This window comes from Podarcis tiliguerta, assembly GCF_965153285.1.
Source record: "Podarcis tiliguerta genome assembly, chromosome: 1".
Taxonomy (NCBI): Eukaryota; Metazoa; Chordata; class Lepidosauria; order Squamata; family Lacertidae; genus Podarcis; species Podarcis tiliguerta.
In genome coordinates this window covers 4,619,512-4,642,399 of record NC_139534.1, presented here as the reverse complement: position 1 = coordinate 4,642,399, position 22,888 = coordinate 4,619,512, and the positions used below count along the sequence as shown (strand labels likewise).

The window sequence follows — 22,888 nt, the reverse complement described above, 5'->3', positions numbered from 1 at the left end:
TCTGGACCCAACCCATACAGGGCTTTAGACACCAAAAGCAGCACCTTGAACTCAGCCCAGTAAGAGATATATTGCAGATGACTGCCAATATATTCTTATTACTTATGCAGAGTGAATTAAAGGTTCCCTGTAAGCACATGATACAGGAATCATACATGAAATACAGGAGCAGCAACTTATTCTAGGCTGGCGAGCTCTACAAGCAGAATTATCCAGAGTTTGGAGCAGAAGCAAGAGCTGGAGTCAAATTGTCTCGATAAAGGAGCTTATCTTTGTTTCCACCCTGTTTACAGAGTGACGCAAGTCAGGCCAAAGGGCATAACTGCTGAGCCCTCACACAGGGAGAGAGCAAGCCTTCTGACACTTGCACCCCAGCAGGGAGTGGGCTGAAAATTTCAACAACAGATGACGTGGAGGTTATTGAATGTTGGACTGAGCAGGGTCCTTTCACATGCCACTTGATAAATGCAATGTAGATTAATTGCTGTAATTAGAGGGGTAATAAATAAAAGCAGATATTGGGTGTGATAAATACGTGAAGCTGCCCCTCATGGCTGCCACTCAACAGAAGAGCAGCTGCCTTGCTGCACATACAGGACAAGGAAACATCTTTGCTTGCAACTAGTGCTATTTTTCTGGAAAGAGGGGTGCCGGAACTCATCCTGGACGCCTCCCTCGTTCTTTCAGAATGGCATTGGGGCCCACCTGAGAGGTTCCAGCTGAAAGAAAGTCCTTTTAGAGCTCAGAAATCAGTATGCTAGCTGGATCTATTAATGACTCGCTTTAGGCACGGGATATAACACAGTTCTTTATAGCTTTATTGTGAAAGGAAGTCATTGTGAGTAAATCCAGGCAAAACCAATCATTAGACTGATCAATACAACACACAGATACTACCGACTTCTGAGTTAGAGCAAGCACAATGCAATGAAGTTGGGCTCTGATTGATACATTGGACATATTTTGTATAACAAGCATTTACTAGAACACAGAGCACTTTGAAAGTATTTATTCCCACTTTACAGAAAGGCATCTTAGCCATTCAAATTACACCCCAGGGCTGGAGACTTTGTTAAATAATTTTTATTAACTTTCAGTTACAAAAACCCAGTATGTGCCATATTATATTGATACCAAATAGCAATACCAATTCAAATACAAATCAGTCACATAGCCAAATTGTAATTTTGTGTGGCTTCCCACGTGCTGCACTTCAGGGTATTATTCCTTTAATTTTGCCTCCAGACTGTTGCTCAGACCAAATTCAATCCACTCCCTTATACCACAGCTAAAATAATTAACTTCAATTCGCATTAACACATATAGTAATTTGTATATTTGCAAGTGAAGTTCTCCTTTCTTCTTCCTGTGTGAGGTTTTGATTTCCATCAATTGTTCCTTTAATTCTTTATCAAATATTAGGTCCATATTAGTTATTCCTGATCTCCTTTGTGCCTTACAGCTCTGTTGACTCAAAGTTACTCTGGAGAGGTCTCTCTTTGTTCTCAATTCTTCTGATGCAGCTGCAAATTTTCACTTTTGATTTCAAGCAGGGAGTCACCCAATGTCCTGCCCAAACCCTGGCAGGCCTCCAAGTTCTCCCCTCCACATCCATTCGAAACAATTAATTATAATTATTCATAGAAGAATGATCTGGTGTCCCGCCAGAGCCCCGACAAAGTCTTCAAAATCCAGTCCCTCCTCCCCTCAGTCAGGGGGCAAGTAAAAAATTAACACCACAGAGGCTCCAAGCCCTTTTTATAATTATTCCAAACATTAATATTTTCCTCACACAATCCTGTTTAACATTATAATCTATATCTGTACTCCCATCGCCTTTCTTCTTCACTTACTTTAGTGAAGAAGGGAGGGGGGTTATGTAACAAAGGATTTATAATGAAGTGATACCTCACACATCCATGTCGGAGCGAAAGCCAGGTACTGATACAATCTGCGAGTGAAGCTCGCTCCCCCCAGGCACGGGGGGGGGGGGAGGTTGCAAGGACAATTACCCTCAAATAATCCTTGTTTATCTTCACTAACAGTTTCCGCTTTCGTGGGAGCTGTGCCATTAAGGCAACTGGAAACCAGAAGCCAAGGCTGGAGACTTTGGCGCTGGTCCTCACAACAGCAAGCTGAACTTCATTATGAACACTGTTGAAAGCAACTGAGCTATAGCATCCTTCCCTCTTCTAGATCTCAAACATTCCACAGAAAGTCATCAAAAATATTTTGTGCGTCACAGAATAATGCATCCTCCTGTTATCCTAGTGGTGTGGGTGGGGCTGCTTTGGTTCAAGGGGGTGACCAAGAACAAGAAGCCCCATGCTGCCACGAAGGAAGCAATGTGCAAGACTAGAATTGGGGCACATGGAACTCTGCATTTGCAGCTGTAGAACAGAAATCACAAGCACTGTTGCTCTGGTATTTCACTCGGCAAAATATCTGCATGTCTATCTACATACAACCTGGCAATACTACAATTGGTTCTTATACATCCATTGATAAGCAGTTCCTGATATGAAGAATCATTCACATTGTCCGCTTCTCCAGATGATGTAGCACAAATGCAGTACTTTGTTTGGCTTCCTCTAAAAAGTGGGAAAGTTTCCCTTGCACCTACACAGAACAGGAGAGTTAAAATTGTGTGAAGCACAAATGCATGAAGCAGGGGGCCAGAGTCTTCTAGCCATAACCCAATCTTCCCATGTAAGGACTACAATCCCCAGACTCAGCCTTGGATTACCCAAGCCTGTACAAACAAGGGGTGGGCCATGTGACTCGAGGGACTCTGGTCCCTGACCTCATTCGTGGCACAGACAGAGCCAGCCCAAGACCCTTGGACACCTGAGGCCAAACATCCCCCTCTGCCACCCCACAGATCCGGCCTCTGAAGTGCCATTGTTGTGGTTTCTCCTTGGAACTGGGTGGGGAGAGGGGACTCCATAAGGGCCCCTGCCACAAGGGGGGGTGATACTCCACAAGGACTTCTTCTCAAGGAAAAACCCTGGCAGAGACTTGCTGCCAGGAAGGGATATGGGACTCTGGCCACTGGTGTGCCCGTGTGTGGTGGCACCTTGTGTGCTGCAGAGGAGGCAGCGGGTCCTTGGGGCCTGATCTTCTGCCCCTGTGGATCCTACTGCCTGAGGCAGTTGCTTCACCCTGCCCCACTGGCAGGCAGGCCCTGACCACAGTAATAGAGTTGGAAGAGACCTCAGGATTTTCATCAGGATTGGGGGAAGGAAAGGAAGAGTTAAATCTCCTCTCCCCACAAACTGTGGTCCCAATTCAAAATGCCTGCCCCCACCCCGTCCCGGTTTAATATTACATTTAACAGCCTCACACAACACACAAGAAACACATTTAAGGCCATGTGTAGCTAGTTAGGTTGCGTCGCCACTTCCACCCATGTTCAGGGCTTGAAGGATAAGGAGGGTCAGGTGGACCTTCTGTGACAATTCCCTTAGCGCAGGCATGGCCAAACTTGGCCCTCCAGCTGTTTTGGGGCTACAGTTCCCAACATCCCTGACCACTAGTCCTGTTAGCTAGGGATGATGGGAGTTGTAGTCCCAAAACAGCTGAAGGGCCAAGTTTAGCCATGCCTCGTTTAGCGCCTGTTTGCAGCTGATTACAGGGGAGGGAGTACATCAGACCAACGCCGGTTACCCTCTGATATTTGCAGCTCTCTGAATTTTGCAATGCAGCTTTCCAGTCAAGTAGCATGCACAAAATGCATATATTAGGGTAAAGTATGTGTGTATTAGTAAAAATAACGTACACACAGACATTATATGTTAGGGGAAATTGCTTTTGAAAAATGTGTATATTCAGATAAAATTGTCCTAAAATTCTAAAGAATTTCCATGAGGATTTTTTTTTGGGGGGGGGAGGGGGAGAAATAAATTGTAAGCTATTGGTGGAAATATGGAAAAGCAAATTTAAGACTGGGAAAAAATAGAAATCGGAAGAACTGAAATCAATATATTTGATTTGCCTGTATGAACAATGCCAGAGACACGGCACTTAACTAGAGGTTAACATAGTGCCTGGAGCAGAAAACCTGAGCATTTCTTACCTCTTGCTTAAAGCCTTCATCTGTTATATCTTTCAGGTTGGTGACAACATTGAAATAGGCACCAAACACACCAGCTTCTAAAGCTTTAGCTGCCACCTGTAGACAAAGCACACAGAGGAGGCCTGCGACTTCAGACACCATCAGTAAAAGATTCAGGTCACTATGAACCACTGAAAACCACCCGAACCAGCAACTGGTAAGAGCATTCTGGAGCTCATGTGGAAGCACTTAAAAGGCTAGGCTTCCATTATGCTCTACACTACCCAAGCCCATGTTTGTACATATTTATGTAGTAACATTTATATACAACCCTCTTGTAAGATAAAATAGTAATTTTATTACTATTTTAGTAATAAAATAGTAATTTTATAGTATAGTATAGTATATTTATAGTAATAAAAATAGTAATTTATCTATTTTATGGTTTGCTGAGACATTACTACTTTCATCTGTAGCCTGAAGATGCTATCTCCTTGTAGCACATTTCAGCTCAAGGACTCCTTTTTAGGTCTACAAAAAATCTACACACACAGTATAACTGACAATACAATATATATATTTGAAATTTGTTTGTTCTCTTTACGTTTGGACACCTCTTAAAGATATTGTAACCAAATTTTGCATGATGGTTCCTTAAATCAATGAGCAGATTTTCATCTATGTTTGGACAAAATGGGATTCAATTTTGAATCAAGATGGTGGACTGAGCCTTTCAAAACTGCAGTTTTAAACCACTAATTTCAAAACAGCAGTGATAAAATGTAATTATCTGCCCTGTCTAAGGCACCTTTTAGCATACAAAATGCTTTGCAATTCTTATAAAATCTACAATTATTTCTTTAGAAAATTTGTAATCAGTGTATCTTATTTGTTTGTTTGTTTGTTTGTTTGTTTATTAGCTTAAACTGCCCTTCATTGACAGAATCCCAGGCTGGTTTTAACAAATAAAATTAAAACCTGACTAAATATAAATTTTAGACTAAATATAATTAAAATGATTTTTAAAAAACAGAACAGAGACATTATTTGATTATTTTATTCATTCATTTATTCATTCCCCACTTTTTCTCCTCACAGGGACTCAAGGTGGTTTACAGATAAAATAAGAACAGTTTAAAAATGGGAGGGGGGATTAAAAAACAACTAAGCAGTAATAGAATGAAAACTACTCACATATATCTAAAAGATCTATTAAAAAGAGAAAACAGGTACACAGCCGTTTTAAAGGAATGCTTCTCATCCACCAAATACTTACTATACCTGTATATCTGATTTGCAGGCTATATTTCCTTGCTGGGCCATTTCTTTTAAAAGGGGCCACAAAGAATGAACTTTTTCTGCCAGTGAAAAGGGAACACCAACCGCACTTTTCAGGCCCAGCTGCATAGCTGCTGTCCGCCTGCAAGAGAATAAATAGACAAAAGTAGGTATATACCAAATATATTTCTAGTAAATTCAACTGGAAATCACAAACAAGGAAATGATACCTAAAAGACACATCGCAGAGGGGAACAGCGGCTGCAAAGAGTCTTCCAACACCTTAAAAATTAACCGAGACATTTGGACAAGCCTTTTGGTGACAGTTGCTCAGAAGGCAATGGACTCTGGGCCCCCTAAGCTAATGCCACCCTAAATTAAGGCCCCACAAGGTTAGCATGGAAGGCTCTCTGATCCATGAGCAGAAAGGAGGCGAGAGAGGATGTTAACATTTCAATAATAATAATGATTTTGTCATTTGTACCCCACCATCTGGGCGGCTTTCTCCTTTTTCCTGCAGCCACCATTGCGTGTCACCTCACAATCTGTTCCAGAGGTTCCCCCAAATCCTTTGGATGGAGAGGGGTGCAGGCTGTGTGCACAGGGAACGAAGAATCAATGAAAACTGTATGATCTCATTCAAGTAATATTTAATCAAAAATGAGCTGCCATGAGTCCATTTAGCTGCATCCACATTCCACCCTCTCTTTCAATAACTGCAAGAACTTGCAGGAATCTCTTCATAGCATTTAGGCCAACATGTCCATATATCACACGCTTTAAGTGATATATAGACTTTATTGATTGTCCATTGATTTCTGAGCATGACTAACAGTGGCTCTGAACAGGTGTAGAAGCCATTGCTTATTCCAGGTATCTGTAGATGTATGAGAGGAGCTAAGGGAAATTCAGCAACCAGGTACATACAAAAGATTATTTAGTAGCCATAATTGTTAAACAGATGGAAAGTGAGATATTGATACATACCTTTCTTTCTCCTCAGGTGTGTTCTTAGGGAGTTTCATAGCAGCCTAAGGTGAAGGGAGAAAAATATATTTAGTTATCTGTGTCCAGTAGTTATTCAGGCTTCCCATTATCTTCCACTTTGCCCATCGTAGAACCACCTGTTTACAGAACAAGGCCCAAGCTGCACCCAGACAGACAAGGCTGCTCTTTCCTTTTTTAATTTATTTAATTTTTTTTTTCAATACAAACAACAGCCACAAAAAACACATACAACAAAAACCACAATAACACTAATAACACAATTTAACATTTCAGATTTGAGTACTGATATACCTATGATATACCTTTTTAACTATATTTCCCCACCTCTCCTCCCCCTACTTCCCACCACTGTCCGCCTTATCACTTAAATATTCCTTCCAGATTTCTTCATATTTATCCATTCTTAATTTGCATTGACATCCAATTCGTTCGTATGTCGCTAGTCTGTCCTTATTATCAATCCATGTGCTCAATGGAATCTTTTTGCGGCTCTTCCAATTCATCAAAACAAGTTTTTTTGCACGGTACATCCATTTTTTTTGACCCCTTGTCATTTCCCACGTTTCCGGTATATAATTTAGAATTCAATTCGATTCCTCTAAATAACAATTTCTTTTTATTACTCTTGCTATATATATCTTCACCTCGCACCAAAATGATCTTATCATCGAGCAGTTAATCATCATATGTACTAGGTTCGCATCTGTACTCCCACATCTCCAGCAGTTGTCTGCATTTGTTATTTTCTTCTGGTAAAGACCAGGCTGCTCTTTGCGGCAGCACATTTCCATCCCTCCCTGTCCCGGAATTTACCTCTCTACATTTGTCATTCCAATCACCATTCCAGGTGACTGAAATGAAATCACATCACCAATAATAATTAAAAATTGTTCCCGATCCTCAAACTATTACCTTTCCTGTTCAATGCAGAGAGGGAGAGACGTGTTGCGGAAGATAACAAGGGGGTAAAGAATGCAGGAGGAATTCCGCTGTCAAAAAGAGGAGTTTGGATTTGGATTTGATATCCCGCTTTATCACTACCCGAAGGAGTCTCAAAGCGGCTAACAATCTCTTTTTCCCTTCCTGCCCCACAACAAACACTCTGTGAGGTGAGTGGGGCTGAGAGACTTCAGAGAAGTGTGACTAGCCCAAGGTCACCCAGCAGCTGCATGTGAAGGAGCGGGGAATCAAACCCGGTTCACCAGATTACGAGTCCACCGCTCTTACCCACTACACCACACTGGCTCTCACTCACCATGTAGCTGCTGAAAGCCAGAGAGTCTGTGTCCACCAGGACTAGCAGCTCCTTCATGGCCCGATGGAATGGAGGGATCAACCGCCTCATGACTGGGTCCAGATCCTCAAACTGACGCTTCCCGTAGGTCATCAGCCCCACCATGCAGCCCAGCGCTGCCCCCTAGAAGTAAAATAAATGAAACAATTAAGAACAGATTTACACCCTTAATCAGTACAATGAACGGGTTTGTATAAGCCAGGAGAAGTGGGACCTTTGCCAAATGCAACTTACTTCTCAGTAAACATATATTGATTGTTTGCTTATTATTGCATTTATGTGGCTCTCCCCTTCCCCATTTCATCCTCACAACAACCCTCTGAGATGGCTTCTCAGCCTTTTGGCTATGGTCACGTGTAGTTAAGCTGAGAGGCAGTGACTGGCCCAGCGTCCCCCACTGAGCTCCATGGTTGGGTGGGGGATTTGAAGCCTGGTCTCCCAGATCCTAGTCCACCACTGTAACCACTCCAACCCACTGGATCTTGGAGTGTGGTATGGGGAGAATAAAAAACGCCATTTTAAACTCTGCATCTAGCTGATTCCTGAAAAGCAATGCTTTAGCAGTATTAAAGGGTCCTGATATGGAAACAATCAAATACAACAAGTGCTCCCTTCTTTCACATCTCCTGTTCACCTCTCGCATAATGTGCTTGATGCAGGGCAAACGAGAAACTGGCAGGGAAGAGGTGCTTCCCACAGTAAGCTTTGATTCGTCACTAAAGGTTTCTGAATGAGCTGCGCTTTTGTGTAAATAAGGAACTGGAAACAGTAACCAACTTCGGCTTCATGGGCTTTTTGTAAAGTATAATTGTTTAATGGTACACTGAAATGGAAAATAACTCTGTATGTGTACTGCTAACTGCATATCATGTAAACTTCCACTGTAGTTAAACAAAGGAGTTGCAGAGAGCCTAAAGGGTTGATAATTAACTTAAAATGTATCTCTGCAACTCTGTGACGAGGTGTTTAACTTTAGATCACATGATAAGTATTCAGCTGCAAATCTCCATTTTGTGGGAGTTGGATCTTTGTTCTCAAGCACCAGAGAAGAAAGGACATGTGCTAATGGTCTCTCTCTCAGGCTGTAATGAAAGCTGTGGGAGAGTCAGAGCTCTGTGTTCTGCTCTGTTTGAAGTAATTTCATATTTCTAAGAGGCTGTACCTGTGCTTAGACAAGCACATGATTCTATGCAACTATTTGGATGTAACATTATTATTATTATTATTATTATTATTATTATTATTATTAATACCACATCCATCTGGCTGGGTTTCCCCTGCCACTCTAGGGAACATTATTATTTGGAGTGTCTGTTTTGGAACAAATTCTGTAAGTTAAGCTTTGGAACCATATTTTTGGACTGCACAATTTTTATTTCAATAAGAGTCCATTTTAATTCATCTTACTGTTTCCATATGTGCAATATTAATAAACACAATGATTTTTCCAGTCCTCCCAACCCAGAGGCTAAGAGAAACTTTAATGGGAATAGGGCAAGAAGAAATGGCACTGTCCAATGACGCCCTGATTTAGGTGATATCAATACTCTCAATGCAGATTACACTCTACTTCTACTTTTGACTAAATTCAAGTCTCCGATCTGGACTTGGAAGCCAGCCCTGTCCGATTTATGTGTAAGGTGCACAAGCAATCTATATAACATAATAAAAACAAGCGGCTCATGTACCAAAGAAGACATTGCTGCTGCTACGGATCCTCCTCCAGGAGCAGCTGACCTGGCACCAACTTTCTGCACAAAAGTGTGAAGAGGCAAGGATATCAGGCAGCCGCTCTCTTTGCCATCCTGCACCATATCCCTTCGGAAGACAAGAAGGACATAGGAAAAGCACAGTCACGTACATCAAGAGGACAGAATGAACTAAAGTCAAGGAAGGAGAAGGCATCTCTCTGCCATGTGTAGGATGGTAACTCTTTTGCAAAGATTCAAAGTAGGACTTACAATATTGGCAGAATACAGCCCAATGACCAGATGCTTTTCACTAGCATTGTCCCTGGTGAACCAAGAGCAGGGAGGATTGCTTTGTCTCTTTCTAGGAATTGGTCTTGCATTCTCTAAGCAAAACTCACTCCCTTGAAAATGTGATGGCGCATGAAACCGTTTAATTACATCTCAAGCAGGTGGGGCAAACAACTGTCAAATCTGACTCAAAACCTCACAAACCTCCCCCAGATTAGGGCTGGGTATGCATGTGACCCTCAAACTGCCAGTGAGCAGCTCTGGAAGCAAAGAGCACAGGTGCCAGAATTTTACCTGACACAAATAAGGAAATGTAGGGAAGCCAGTGGCCCATTGCTTCCTCCCTTTCAAGCTAGCACATGGGTCACCCCAACCCCAGACTCACTTGCCCACAGCTTCCCAGCTCTTCCCATGGTCCTGTTTGCAATGGAAACTGAGGTAAGGCAAGCTAGTGGACTTCCAGGAGCATCCTGTGGTGAGGCCTGCACCCAACCCAGCCAAGCCTGCCAAATGTACGGTGCCCAGCAAAGAAACAAAAAATGGAAGGAGGACAATGAAAACATCCGTACTCAATGATGCGCTCCTTGGGATTGAAAGGAGACAAAGAGTCCAGCCCCAGTCGGTTGATTACCTGAGAATGGAAAATGAATAGAGATTCACTGCACTAAACATAAACTGAAATAATCTGGGGAATACAAAATTGTTGGGGAGGTATTTCAGATCTTCAAGAAAATTACTTGATAAAACAGTGCAGTTCACCCCACATCCCACAAACTGTCTCTCCATTTTGAGAGTGTGTGTGATCTATTTATTTTGTACAAGTGTTTGTACCTCCTTTTAAAAAGCGTAACAACATTCCGCACCATGAATCTAAACAGAACTTTCAAACTGTTCCACTTCTCAGGCATACCCTTGCCCCACCCCTTTTTTTATTTATTTAGATGTCCACCTTTTCCAATCCCAAGAGTCTGAGTGTCTATCAAAATTCAAAATGTGCTTCCTGCAGAACAGATGAAATCATTCTCAGATTTGTTCAGAACCCCCCATTCTTTCTTTGACTTCAAAAACTATTTATTTGTTCGTTTGCGTCCGCCCTTCAACTCAAAGGCTTCTAGGTTCACACCACACTTCAATATAAAAATAACAACTACATTAAAATATACCATACATATAGTTATGGGGTTTTTTTGCCAGGGGCAGGCTGAATGCCCCCTTCTAATTCTTGGAAGTGCCAGGCTAGTTTCCTGGTGAGATGATAGCCTGGGTGGTGGGCCATTAAGGGGAAGAAAGGAAGGAGGCAGCTGGAGTCACATGCAGAACCTCGCCAGCTTACTTGGCTGCTGCCACCTCCTGGTCCCTCACAGCAGTGGCTTGCTGGCCAGAGCCTCAGTCCACCTGCAGTGTCTCACAACCTCCCCTGGGCAGTGAGGTTCTGCAAGGACCGCGCAATTTCTGTTCTCACCCTGAAGCAAAGTTCTTAACCTGAGGTACTATTTCTGGGTTAGCAAAGTCTGTAACCTGAAGCGTATGTAACCCGAGGTACCACTGCACAGTAATACATTTCATAGGATACTCAAGTATGTCACTCCTTTCTCTTTTGAAGAAGCAGGTTACCAGTCTGATTTTATGCTCCTCCTCAAGGATGAATAGATTTTCTTTGTTAATATAATATTCTGCTGCATCCAGCATGGCCTTTTTGGGGACCAGACCCACCAGCTGAGATCCCACCACTGGCAGATTGAGATCCTAGAAACAAGAACAGGAATTTGACAGCAGTCCAGCACAACCCCAGGGATCCAGACACACGCTCAAGGCAACAAGTCTCTTCAAATGACTTCTACCACCACAAGTTCCCACTACTGCATAGACTAGAAAATAATCCAAATAACCCAAGACTCTCAATACAGAAATGTTCTCAAATAACACTCAGAGAAGAAGGTATAACCAATGCAATCTCAGCCTGCAAGCGATGCTTTTCCAGTTCATAGGAAGCCAAGCATGTTTTGAAAGGTTTGCATGGCTGGTAGTAGGATCATTTGTCTGGTATCTTTAGTGCCGAGCAGAAACCCCAGCCCTAACCCTTACAGACTCGTAGGTGGTCATTGCTGCGTGAGGGCTCTTTGAGGACAGGCAAAGCTCGCCCACTGTGTTTGGGGCACAGGGAAGGGAGGGTAACCCCCATGCAGGTGAAAAGGGGAGACGTCCCTTTCTTCTGGTGCCATATTGGGGAATATTTGGCTTACATATGCAATTGAGCAGCAGTCCCTTCCCTCTCTTCCCCTGCTGTTCTGTAGCGTTGGCAGCAGAGGGCAGGAAGTGAGCTAAAGGGCCAGGGAGCCCCCAGATCCCCTGCTCTTAGCCCAGCTGCCAATGCCTATGCAAACTGGAAGCTCTCTCTCTCTCTTTGTGTGCTGTGCTGCAATCAGTTCTTCTGTAACCAGAGAGCAGCTCCATAAAAGTGAGCCAAAGGCACAGCCGCAAGCTTTGGGCTGCAACTCCTTGCTCCCGACACATTTCACCCCAAAGGTCTTAGCTCCGGTCATCTCTGGGATGCTCTGGCACAACCTCCTCGTCCATCTCACCTGGGCATCCTTGCAGACCTCCTCATAGACGGTGTGAAGGGGCGTGGTCTCAAAGTCCAGCAAATTTGCAGAAACCTGAGCAATATTTTCCTCGTCCAAGTACCAGCCCATGCCTTGCACCTGCTTCAATCGCCCAGGCTACGAAGCACAAAAAGGAGCAAGAATTTCAACCATCTACAGAATAAGGTGGAAAGCTGGCAAACAGGAGCCAAGCACTTCCTGTCTTCTTAACCCCAGCAGCCAAAAGCTAACGTTCCTATCATATTCCTACCAGATTTTAAAGTTCCTACCCCATTCCCAAAATATTTCTTTTTTTGCGACTCTTCACACATTTGCTTCATCACATATCCAAATGACAACAAGGAATCCTGTGGCACTTTAAAGATTATTACAGCATGAGGGTTGATGGACTGGAGTCTGCTTCATCAGCTACCCTTAAGGAAGCAGAAGAAAGAGCTGTAAATTGTAGGGGCCAAAAGACCACAGCAAAAGTCTAACCAGTCTTAGGAGAATATCGTTCACTCCTTTGGTTCCATCGTCCCAGCCTAGGACTTTTGTCTTTTCCCAGGAGACCCTGAAAAGAAGATTCAAAACCCTCAGGCTTCTAGTCAGACCTTGATTCCTGGCAGCTCTGGCACAAGCTGCCAGTTTCAATGAGCAATGAGTGAATTCATGTGTTCCCCTTCCATCATCTGTGGCCTGCAGAGAGGCACAACTCTATGCATGTAGTGTGATAAAAATGAAGAGTAATACAGGGTTAGCGATTACGGGAGGAAATTGGGGAGATCTCTCCTTTCCTTGCCCTTTTCTGAATTGTGGGAGGAGGGAATCTGCAAGCCAATTCTTCCCTGGACACAGGAATACCTGGTCCTTTCCACGTCCTTGCTCCCGAATGTTCAGTGCTATCCGGTGCGCCAGCTCCTTTGTACACAGCAAATTGATGTTGTAGGCTATGAGGAATGTCCGTGCGCCTGTCACTGTGGCTCCCCATCTTGGAACAAAGGTTGCAGAGCCAAAATCAGGAGCCCATTCTGGGTTTTTTAGCTAAAAACAAAACAAATAAAAAGAGAGGGTTGTAATATTCCAGTAGTAATAACAATTTCACTGTTAGATAGACCCAGAGCCAGATAGCGGACTTGCTGGGCAGTGTCACACTCCAGAGATATTTGTTACCTTGAGAACTGTGATGTGTGGTGATGAACGCAAATGATTATCGTATTTACTGTCTGCTCTTGGTTTGTCAGTGGGCCCTATCACAGACTAAGCATGCACAGGAGAGCATGGGCTCCGTGGTGAGGACTGTGAAAGGGAAAGCAGCACGGCCCTCAGTCTACTCAGAAAAATCATTTGGAACACTTTCACCTGGGGATTCCTGCATTGGAATTTATTCATGCAACTTTTTTTCTTGAGATTAAATCAACACAGTTTTATATTTACAGTAGCTCTTTAAAATACAGTGGTACCTCGGGTTAAGAACTTAATTCGTTCTAGAGGCCCGTTCTTACCCTGAAACTGTTCTTAACCTGAGGCACCACTTTAGCTAATGGGGCCTCCTGCTGCTGCCCTGCCACCAGAGCATGATTTCTGTTCTCATCCTGAAGCAAAGTTGTTAACCTGAGGTACTATTTCTGGGTTAGCGGAGTCTGTAACCTGAAGCGCCTGCAACCTGAAGCATCTGTAACCCGATCGACCACTTTAGAAACTTTAGAAATTTGCCCAAGTGGCCATGTGTATTTTGAATGTTCTTCTCATTTGTATTAAAAGGAATCTGTAAGTCAAATCTGATGCAAATGCCATGGATAAATACACCTAACAATGAAGCTGGATTGCAGAATCCACATGGACCATTGCAGGAATGAGAGGGCGTCTCCACCCTGTGCACACACAAGTATTGGGAGAGACTTGCTCACACTTTAGCAACTAGTACAACAGTAAGCAGGAGCTTGAAGCAGCAGCTGTGGTAGTTCCATTATGCCAGCTGTGCTGTAACCATAAACCAGCTCCATCCAATAAAATCTGAGCATCCCTTCTTAAAATGCCTCCATTGCTACCCAGACTAGGGCACTGACCGCTGATCTAAGGTTTGGCAGTACAGCTGTTGTTGCAAGCAGCACGTAGTCTTACTTTCTCAGGGAGGGCTTCATATTCTCCTGCTCGGATGGCTGGCAAGGATATTCTGCTCTCCTTCAGAGCTGCTTTGCCATAGAGATACACTGCAAAAGAGGGGCAGATTTACTGAGAAAGCACATGGATCCAGTCAGGGAGTTGCCAGGCTGCAACCTAAAGAAGCTGGTTTTGCAGGACTCAAGAGTCAGAGGAGAGGAGGGAGCAGGAGGCCTGGTTCCAGGTTTGAGGAGGCCCTGGGGAAAGGAGACTGCAGGGGGCTCCCTTCCATGGACAGCCCCACCTCTCGAACCCTGTGGTGCAACCAGCTTGCTGCCTGTTAAGTTGTGGGTGAACACATCAGACGACACAGAGATTCTCCAAACAGCCCTTGTTTATTCACAGGTCAGAACAGAACAGAACTGAAGGGTTCAGCCAGCCTGCTTATATAGAGCTCCAGTACAACGTAACTGTACAACTTTCTGTAACTATCCAATCACTGAACGTCACTTTCGATCCCTTATTTGCATATGTGGACCTGAGTGAAAACTATCTACAGTATCCCCCTGCTGGCCCAGGGTGAGAACTTCAGTACATAACACTGCCCCATGGTGCTGGGACCAATCAGGGAATGCTAGGAAACTTGTGAGTTGTGTACTGCATCCCAGGGGTTAGCTGGGTCTTTGTGTGATTGCCGTTAGGGGTACACAAATAAGCCAGACATGCCTACTGAGAATGCTGGCTTGTAGTGTAATTCAAAAAACGCTGCATCCACATAAGCTACTCACAGCCAGATGGCCACTGGCCAGGAGCTGGCTTGCAACAGATTTATTTCAAGAAGCTTCCAGCCGCACACTGGTGCATGGGACTCACTGCTTTCCAGAGCACCACTAAGAGACACTACTGTTAATGACCTTCGCCCAGGTGGGATACCTGGAGGTCTCCGCCTACCTCAGTCAGTTGCCCAATCCCACCTGGGGAGGCGTTGCCAAGGTGATCAGGCCAGGTAGGGGGGAGGGACTACCTGCCCACACAATAGGGGGAGGATCTTACCTGGGAATCGCCCTACCCACCCTCAGTTAAGACTTCTTTTGCAGGTTAACCTTTTCTCCACAAGTATGCGGGTGCTGCTACGTCAAGGTCGCTGTTGAAGGGCCGGAAAGGAATTCCCCTGCATTGGCAGGTTTGCCTTTCCCGTAGCAAAACGTCACAACTTTGGCGGTATCAGGCCTTGGGCGGAATCCTTTAGTCTATCTTCCCTGAATGGGGGGGCATGCAGCAGTGACAGATGCCCACTCCACTTTGCGGCAGTGATACCAGGGTTCCCCGTTAAATAGGTTGTTTGAGGGGAAGCTTTGGCCGTATGCCTAGAGGTCGTCATTGCTCTCCCCTGCGACGGCGGCGTAACGGGGGCAGGCTCTCTCTGCTTGAACATATGTTCTCCAGAGCCAGCCCATTCCCCCCCCCACACACACACACACTGGATAACCCAGATGTTCCCCAGATCCCTGGTGGGGGACTAGGAGAGATAAACGCCCAATGCCTGAGCCAAGGTCTACCCACATCTGAAATATATTAAAGTTGTGGCCAATTTTAATCCTATAGCACGTTGTCTTGAGTCGTTATTCCACATGGGGGGCCGCCCAGGGTTTGGGGGACTCCGCCTGTCCATGCAATAAAAACTTTGCCGCCCTTGCAGTTACTTCCAGGGTAACGCCAGACAGATAGAATCTGATATTTCCATTGTGCCGTGATGTTAGACTACCCAGAAAAGGTGATAGCACAGGGAACCAACACACATATTGACCAGCATGCATAGGTTCATAACACACATTCCCTGCCAATGGCACATATAGAGTCTGTGTGCATAGGCTCCCTGGGCAGATATCCCCATGGAGACCAGGTCCAGTGGACACCATCCAACCTCCCCAGCACACTTTATCTGGAATGTCTGTGCACATTGTATGTGCCAAAACATCAAGGCAATGTAGGGTACAAACCTGCCCACTAAATGAGGAGAGAGGTGGCTATTTGGTCTTCTGATGTTCAATCATTCACCACAAGCTGGGTTAATTGCAAATCAAACATTATTCTTCACAAGGACTGGGGGCCTCCAGAGTTGACCACCCTTCTTAATCAGCTCTCCAGGAGCTGACCACATGGGTCACAGCTGTTTACCTTAAAGGTGCCACATGCCAGATATTTAGTTGATAAGGCATACATTACAGTGGCCAACAGAGATTTTTGAAGGAATTTCACTTGGTGGCCTGGAGTGACCAGGTGCTGTCTTCCAAACCCAACTCACCTGGCACATGCAGTTCACCTGCTAAACGCTTCCCAAACAGATTGGCACACTGGACACATTCTTCCATAGTAACATTCCTCACTGGGATGAAGGGGCAAACATCCAGGGCTCCCATCCGAGGATGTTCACCTAGGAGATGAAGGCAGTCCTTCAGAAACATGCAGGAAATCAGAAGGAAGGAAAACAGTGTGGCGTTTGCCCCTAGGATGTGTCAAGGAAAGAGTTAAAAATGGGTGTGATGTGATTGGCCAGTGAGAATGCGAGGGGGGAGTAAACGATAGAGTGGGAGGATTTGAAAAGACAGTTGAGGTTTGGGAGTTGAGTCTTGGGTGTTGGAGAAGGAAGAGGGAGGCTTAGGTGTGGGTTGGCAGAGTTGTATTGTGAGAGAGTGAGAGGAATTGTTAGGGAGTTAGATAAAGAGTTGGGAATAATTCAGTTTGGAGTTGTCAGGAACTAAGATTTAAGAACCTGACAAGAGAAAAATAAACCGAAACCATACGCTTATTCCTGCACTTAAAAATAAACTTGATTATTGATGTTAACAACTGTCTGGACTCTGTGTGTCCCCGTGAGAAGCGGGGTCGTGGCAGCGAAGAAAGCAACCGCAGTGGTGGCACAGGGTCAATAGACCGTGAAACGTCCGGGGGCCCTGTGTGATCGCCACAACAGCAATTTTGGGAAAGAGAATATAAAATACAGAGAAACCTGGGCTTTACAAGAAGCTGCATTTGAATACAAAGAGTCATTGAACCTCATGGACAGAGTAACTGGTTAAGTGGAATATATTTTAGGATAAAAAGTTACTCACCACAAATTCTTTTTTTAAAAAAAATAAATTATTAACCGACCAATCAAATCAAATCACATCACATAAATTCCGAATTACAAAGCCGAATTTTAAATTTTTTGTTGGGGGGACCCATATTTCAAGTTCCGAAGGGGATTCCAATCATCTTCTTGCTGCTGCGTTAATATCCACAAATCTGTCCAAATATTGTTCATAATTCTATCCAGTCCTATCTTGCTGTTCTCACATCTCATCTTGTTCGTATATTTTTCTTTTTTTCTTTATGATCTCTTCTGATAATCTCCTTAAGTGTCTGCTATAGACCTCCAAGCCAGACTGAAGACTTGGATGATGCTTTCCGAGAGCAGATTACCAGACATTCAAAATGGAGAGATATGGTAGTCATGGGAGACTAAAATTACCCAATTATCTGTTGGAACTCAAACTCAGCCTAGAATGTAAAGTCCAACAAATTCCTCCATTGCCTCACTGACACTTTCATTTCCCAGAAGGTGGAAGAAGCAACAAGGGGGTCATCTATCTTGGACCTGGTCCTCACCAACAGGGAAGAACTGATCAACGAAGTAGAAGTACTCAGAAACTTGGGAATAAGTGATCGTGTCCGCTTTGGTTTCATGATACTGAGGCAAGGGAGGTTGGATAGTCATCTGTCATAGATGCTTTAGCTGAGATTTTTGCATTGGGCTCCCTTCCAATTCTACAGTTCTATGATTCAGGAGGTGTATGGTAAATTGTAAAGCAATTTGTGTATCAAAAGCAACCTAATGATGAGTTATTTGTATTGAGGCCTGTTGTGGACTTGTGTTACATTTTCCTCCTAAAGATTCCTAATTATGGGTTTCAGTGACAGTCTTCCAGGGACGCATGACCTCTCCTCTTGAATCCACAGTTGGGTAAGTAAGACTGTTGTAAGGTTGTATACCTTGGAATAAATTGGAAATGATTCTCATGAGGCTCAGATGTGAATACTTATTTATTGATTGCATTTGTTTACTGCATTTGTTTATTTGTTACTAGCTCAAGGAGCTCAGGCTAACACGCATGAGAGTAATTGCATTGTTGTCATGGACTGGTTGGGTGCAGAGGATTGGTGGGAGGCACCATCCAGGGAACCCCCAAGGGAACCCCCAGGGGGAGAAGGCTCAGAGCCAGGGAGTGGGATGATGATGCCTGGTCAGAGGGAGAAGAGGGAGCAGACTGGGAGGAGGTGGTGCTGGAAGGTGAAGAGACAACAGGGTTTAGTGAGCAGGAAGAGGCTGTGGCAGAGGGCAGTCTAGATTCAGAGGCTGAAGAGGAGGCTGGAAAAGAACAACTAGTTCCCCTCGCCCCTGGTCTCCCAGAGGGAAGAATGAAGACAGACAAGGCAGAGAAGTCTCAGGCTGTTTGGGAAGGACGTGGTGGAGGTGGAGTCTTCGGGAGCTGTGGGAAGACAGGGACCTTCAGTTCTTGCAACCGACTCATTGGAGCAAGATCTACTGGGGAGAATTATTGGGCTCACTTGGTTTGAGCTTTCTGGTTTCATTGCACAGAGTTAATTTCCCTGACACTGGTGTTTTTATGCTGACCTACTATTGACTCTAAAAGGTAAAGGTACCCCTGCCCATACGGGCCAGTCGTGTCTGACTCTAGGGTTGCGTGCTCACCTCTCTCTAGAGGCCGTGAGCCGGCGCCGTCCGAAGACACTTCCGGGTCACGTGGCCAGCGTGACGAAGCTGCAGCTGGCAAGCCAGCACCAGCGCAGCACACGGAAACACCGTTTACCTTCCCGCTATAAAGCGGTCCCTATTTCTCTACTTGCACTTAAGGGTGCTTTCGAATTGCTAGTTGGGCAGGAGCTGGGACCGAAAGACGGGAGCTCACCCCGCCACGGGGATTCGAACCGCCGACCATATGATCAGCAAGTCCTAGGCACTGAGGTTTTACCCACAGCGCCACCTGCATCCCTGACTATTGACTCTGGTGTCTGACAATTGTATCCTCACAGCAACTTCACAAGGTAGGTTATCCTGAAAGGAGAAAAGGAGGAACTTATCCAAGGCCACCTGGTTTTCCTGGTTGATCTTTCAACCTGGGTCCATAGACCCCACCTTAACTATCAGAATCCAGAGAGTTCGCATGTAGAAATGCCTAGCGCTGTGGGATCCCAAATTCCATTCCTTTATAAGTACACATTGCCTCTCACAGGTTATTTCTAGTTTCTTCCGGATCTAGGACAAAACAAGCTGCTCAGAGTATGAGAAAGGCTGCAAAGTAGTTGAACAAGGTGCCATAAATAAAAACTTGTTTGGCTGTCTTACTCTCTATGATTAACACTTATCTCACTCTGATTACCTTTATGTTTTGCCATGTCAATATGTTGAAAAGCTGTTCTGGCTGCATTCAGTGCACCTTCAATTATATCTTCAGGACTTCCTACGAAGGTGTAAACGGTCCGATTGGTGGAAGGGCCTGCATCCACATCCAGGAGCATGCAGCCCTCGGTCTGAGCGATGGCCTTGGCAATCTCATCTATCACCTGTGCAGAGCAGAGCCTGTTAGAGCGCATGGACCTCATGCTCATGGCTTCAGACTATTCAGGGAGCAAGCAAATCCACTGATCAAAGAGTGCAGTCCATGCGTGTGGATATTGTGCAAGTGGTCATGTCAGGGTTATTATTTAGAACATTTGTATACCCTGTAGACTTCAGTGTGGTTCACAACTTGGAATTATAAGAACCACAAAATACATAATGGCTGAAGTGCACACACACCCCTGCCAATGAGCTCAGGGAAAAGTAGCTCTGCCATTTGTGCTCTTTGGACTGGCTGCTGGTTGTGGGATCACAAGCAACTTAAAGCAGCTTTGCAGGTCTTTCAGAATGGATTTTGCTTTTAAAGTGACAACTCTTTAAGTGAATAAATGCTCATGTCACATTAAAAAAAATAAAAAGAGGAAACCCATTCCTAGTGATCCCTAACATAGATTTTGCCTTTTCCTGCTGCATATTAAATTGGTGCATTGTTCACATCAACATCAAATGAGATATCCATTACAATCCAAAGATCTCTTTCCTGTTTGGTTATGCTAGTTTTGCTTTGTGTGGGATTAGGTGCATTATTTTTATTTTCACATGCATGCCTGCTTGGGAGAGCAAGGGGAGGGGGAGGGGCTGAAGACACTTGGGATCCAGCTGTTTCCCTGCTTCCAAGTAGACCACCAGTGGAAATCCCATATCCTTTATCCTAGTTGACAGACACATCAGTGGGAGCAGGCTGAGAAAAGGGAATCAGACTGGGCACCTATTGCTAGTGGGCTACCTTACTGGAGGGCTGGCACTGTCGAGGGATGGTGCTGCTGAAACAAAAAAGCCCTGTAAGCTCAAGTGAGTCTGCCTGATATGAAGGTACCGGTATATTTAGTGGGTTTATTGGGCGTGTTAGTTAATTTTATATCACCTTTGTACTATTTTTGTACTATTTTATTTTATTAAATATTTTTATTAGGGATTTCAACATAACAATTCATCAAAAATACATCATCCACATTTCCCCCCATTTTTCCCCTCCACCCCTAAAAAAGAAAAACCCACCCTCCCACCACCACCCCAGACTTCCCTCAGATCCTCTCTCTGGTTTATCAGCACATGTTATTCTCTGCATGATATAAAATTGTATATTTTTGTTCTATTTTATAACTGACCAGCAGCCTTGTACTTGGTATTGCATGGGAATTCTAAGAAACCCCAAAAAATCCATGCAGTTTTGAAGTCAGTGCAGTTATGAAAGGTTCAGTCTAATGTCTGGCATACAATTATATCCAATCCAACCCTTTCTACCCTACATAATAGAGGCAGGGCAGGTTTGGTTTGCTATCTACGTTGGGCAGCAAGAGAAAACAACAGGTTCATGGTGGTGATGTTATGCAGGAGGTTGGAAGGACACAGAGAGGGAAAACATTTCCCTTTTTTCTTCCCTCTCTGTGTGATCATGTGTTTTTTCTGAATAAAGCAAAAGAGTTTCAGTGAAACAAAGCTGCTAAGAAGCTTCTCCACCACACACCCAGGCAAGAGCAGATGGGCTTATAACCTAGTAAAGTAACATGCAAAAGTAATATGCATTCACTTCATTTTTTAAAAACGCAGTAAACCCTGAGAAGAAAACTCCCTCCAAAAGCAGGGCATTTGCAAGTAAAGTTTACCCCAAACATTGTATTTTCAATTTTTACAACATTTACACTTAGAAGTATTTCCCCCTCCTCTCCCTTTTAATTTGATTTTTGCTGTTGGTTATATTAAACTTAGGTTTTATTAATAGAAGATTGAAGTTTTGTTCTGTATATTTAAGCTGATATGTATGGGGTTAGAATTTCAGTACACCTGTAAAACTGTTTTCAAAATTAATTTCTCATGGACAGGTGATTCAAGTATGCTTTGAATTCAGACTTGCAAAACTAATTTAGACAGGGGAAAAATAGATTTTGTGGTTTCACCAGTATTATATTGCCACCATATTGCCACACAAGGAACTGTCTTTATACAAAAACCAATTCTGAACTTACCTCTTTGTTGTTGCCTTCAGAAAAATTGGGCACACACTCCACTAATTTTGACATTGCTCTGTTTATGTTTTCTTTCTTAAGAGTTGTGGGGAGTCCTGGATGATTTCCCCCTCTTCTGCTCTGGGTGACAAAACTATGAGCTCAGGAAACTCTCTGGCTTAAAGCCAATGACCTTCCTCTACCTCCGGGATTTCTCATTAACTATTCCAAACAGCCCTCCATGGCACTTTGGACTGTCCTCTCGGCTTCTGAAGCCTGTCTTCATCATTGGTCATCCTCCCACAGCAGCACATTGTCTCTTAAAGGAAAATGCTACCTCGAAAACAGTCAAACTATTCTCACAAGAATTCACCCCACAATTATAAAAACTGCATGAACGTTGCTGCTAATTTTGCTTTCATGCATCTAACAAGGTGGGCACTATTCTCTGAAACCTCATACCTGAATGAGTCTCCTTCCCTACAAGGGGCCACAATACTTGTATGTTGTTGTTGTTTTCCTTTTACAGGCTAAGGGGTCTTCCAGAGGGAGGTTATCTAGATAATCACAATTGGGCAACAAGTTTATTTTAACAATGAAGCTTTTTGTGTGTGCCCCCCCCCAAGTGAATCTGAATGAAAGTGGGGGAGGGGAATAAAAAGTTTAACACCCCAACCATCCTGATCCAGATTGGGGTTAAGGTGCAGGTGTTGTAAAATGACAGTTCTTGGTTTTTAACAAACCATATGTGCAAATATGATCATACATTTGATATCACATGTCGAATCTATAAATCTAGTTTGGAGGCAAATAAATCTACACAACTACACAGCTATTGAAACAACTAGTGTTGCTAAACATCTTAAGATCTATGGATCAAAAGAAAGTTGCTTCACATTTTTTTGCCCATGAAGCAAGCAGAGATGGAAAAGCTGATGTGTGGTTGTGGGATATATATGTT

At 44.0% G+C, this 22,888-nt stretch overlaps 1 protein-coding gene across 3 annotated transcripts; it reads right to left on the bottom strand.

Annotated features, from left to right (window-relative positions):
- Nucleotides 1-797: 797 nt before the first annotated feature.
- Nucleotides 798-22,486, bottom strand: FTCD (formimidoyltransferase cyclodeaminase). Of its 3 annotated transcripts, XR_014502599.1 has the most exons (15): nucleotides 21,949-22,486; nucleotides 19,743-19,926; nucleotides 16,604-16,732; nucleotides 14,320-14,408; nucleotides 13,060-13,239; nucleotides 12,196-12,333; nucleotides 11,228-11,359; nucleotides 10,183-10,244; nucleotides 9,323-9,452; nucleotides 7,596-7,757; nucleotides 6,320-6,363; nucleotides 5,336-5,474; nucleotides 4,076-4,171; nucleotides 2,244-2,619; nucleotides 798-996 (listed from the first exon to the last, which is right to left on the bottom strand). XR_014502599.1 is itself a non-coding variant. In XM_083401866.1 (14 exons), exons 1-14 carry the CDS (start codon nucleotides 22,000-22,002, stop codon nucleotides 2,533-2,535), a joined length of 1,626 nt encoding a protein of 541 aa, XP_083257992.1. In that variant the 5' UTR covers nucleotides 22,003-22,486; the 3' UTR covers nucleotides 798-2,532. The 3 variants fall into 3 exon arrangements, 2 of the variants coding, with proteins under 2 accessions (XP_083257992.1, XP_083257991.1); XM_083401866.1 differs by having other exon boundaries at nucleotides 798-2,619; XM_083401865.1 differs by having other exon boundaries at nucleotides 798-2,619; nucleotides 19,743-19,980; nucleotides 21,949-22,089.
- Nucleotides 22,487-22,888: the final 402 nt, after the last annotated feature.

What these genes read in the sequence shown, in the direction of transcription:
- FTCD (XM_083401865.1), bottom strand. Translation starts at nt 22,002, where the DNA reads ATGTCAAAATTAGTGGAGTGTGTGCCCAATTTTTCTGAAGGCAACAAC. An exon ending in ATGAAGCCCTCCCTGAGAAA is followed by an intron (nt 13,240 to 14,319) that starts GTAAGACTACGT and finishes TTTTGTTTTTAG; the next exon opens with CTAAAAAACCCAGAATGGGC. An exon ending in AGGTCTGCAAGGATGCCCAG is followed by an intron (nt 11,360 to 12,195) that starts GTGAGATGGACG and finishes TCTTGTTTCTAG; the next exon opens with GATCTCAATCTGCCAGTGGT.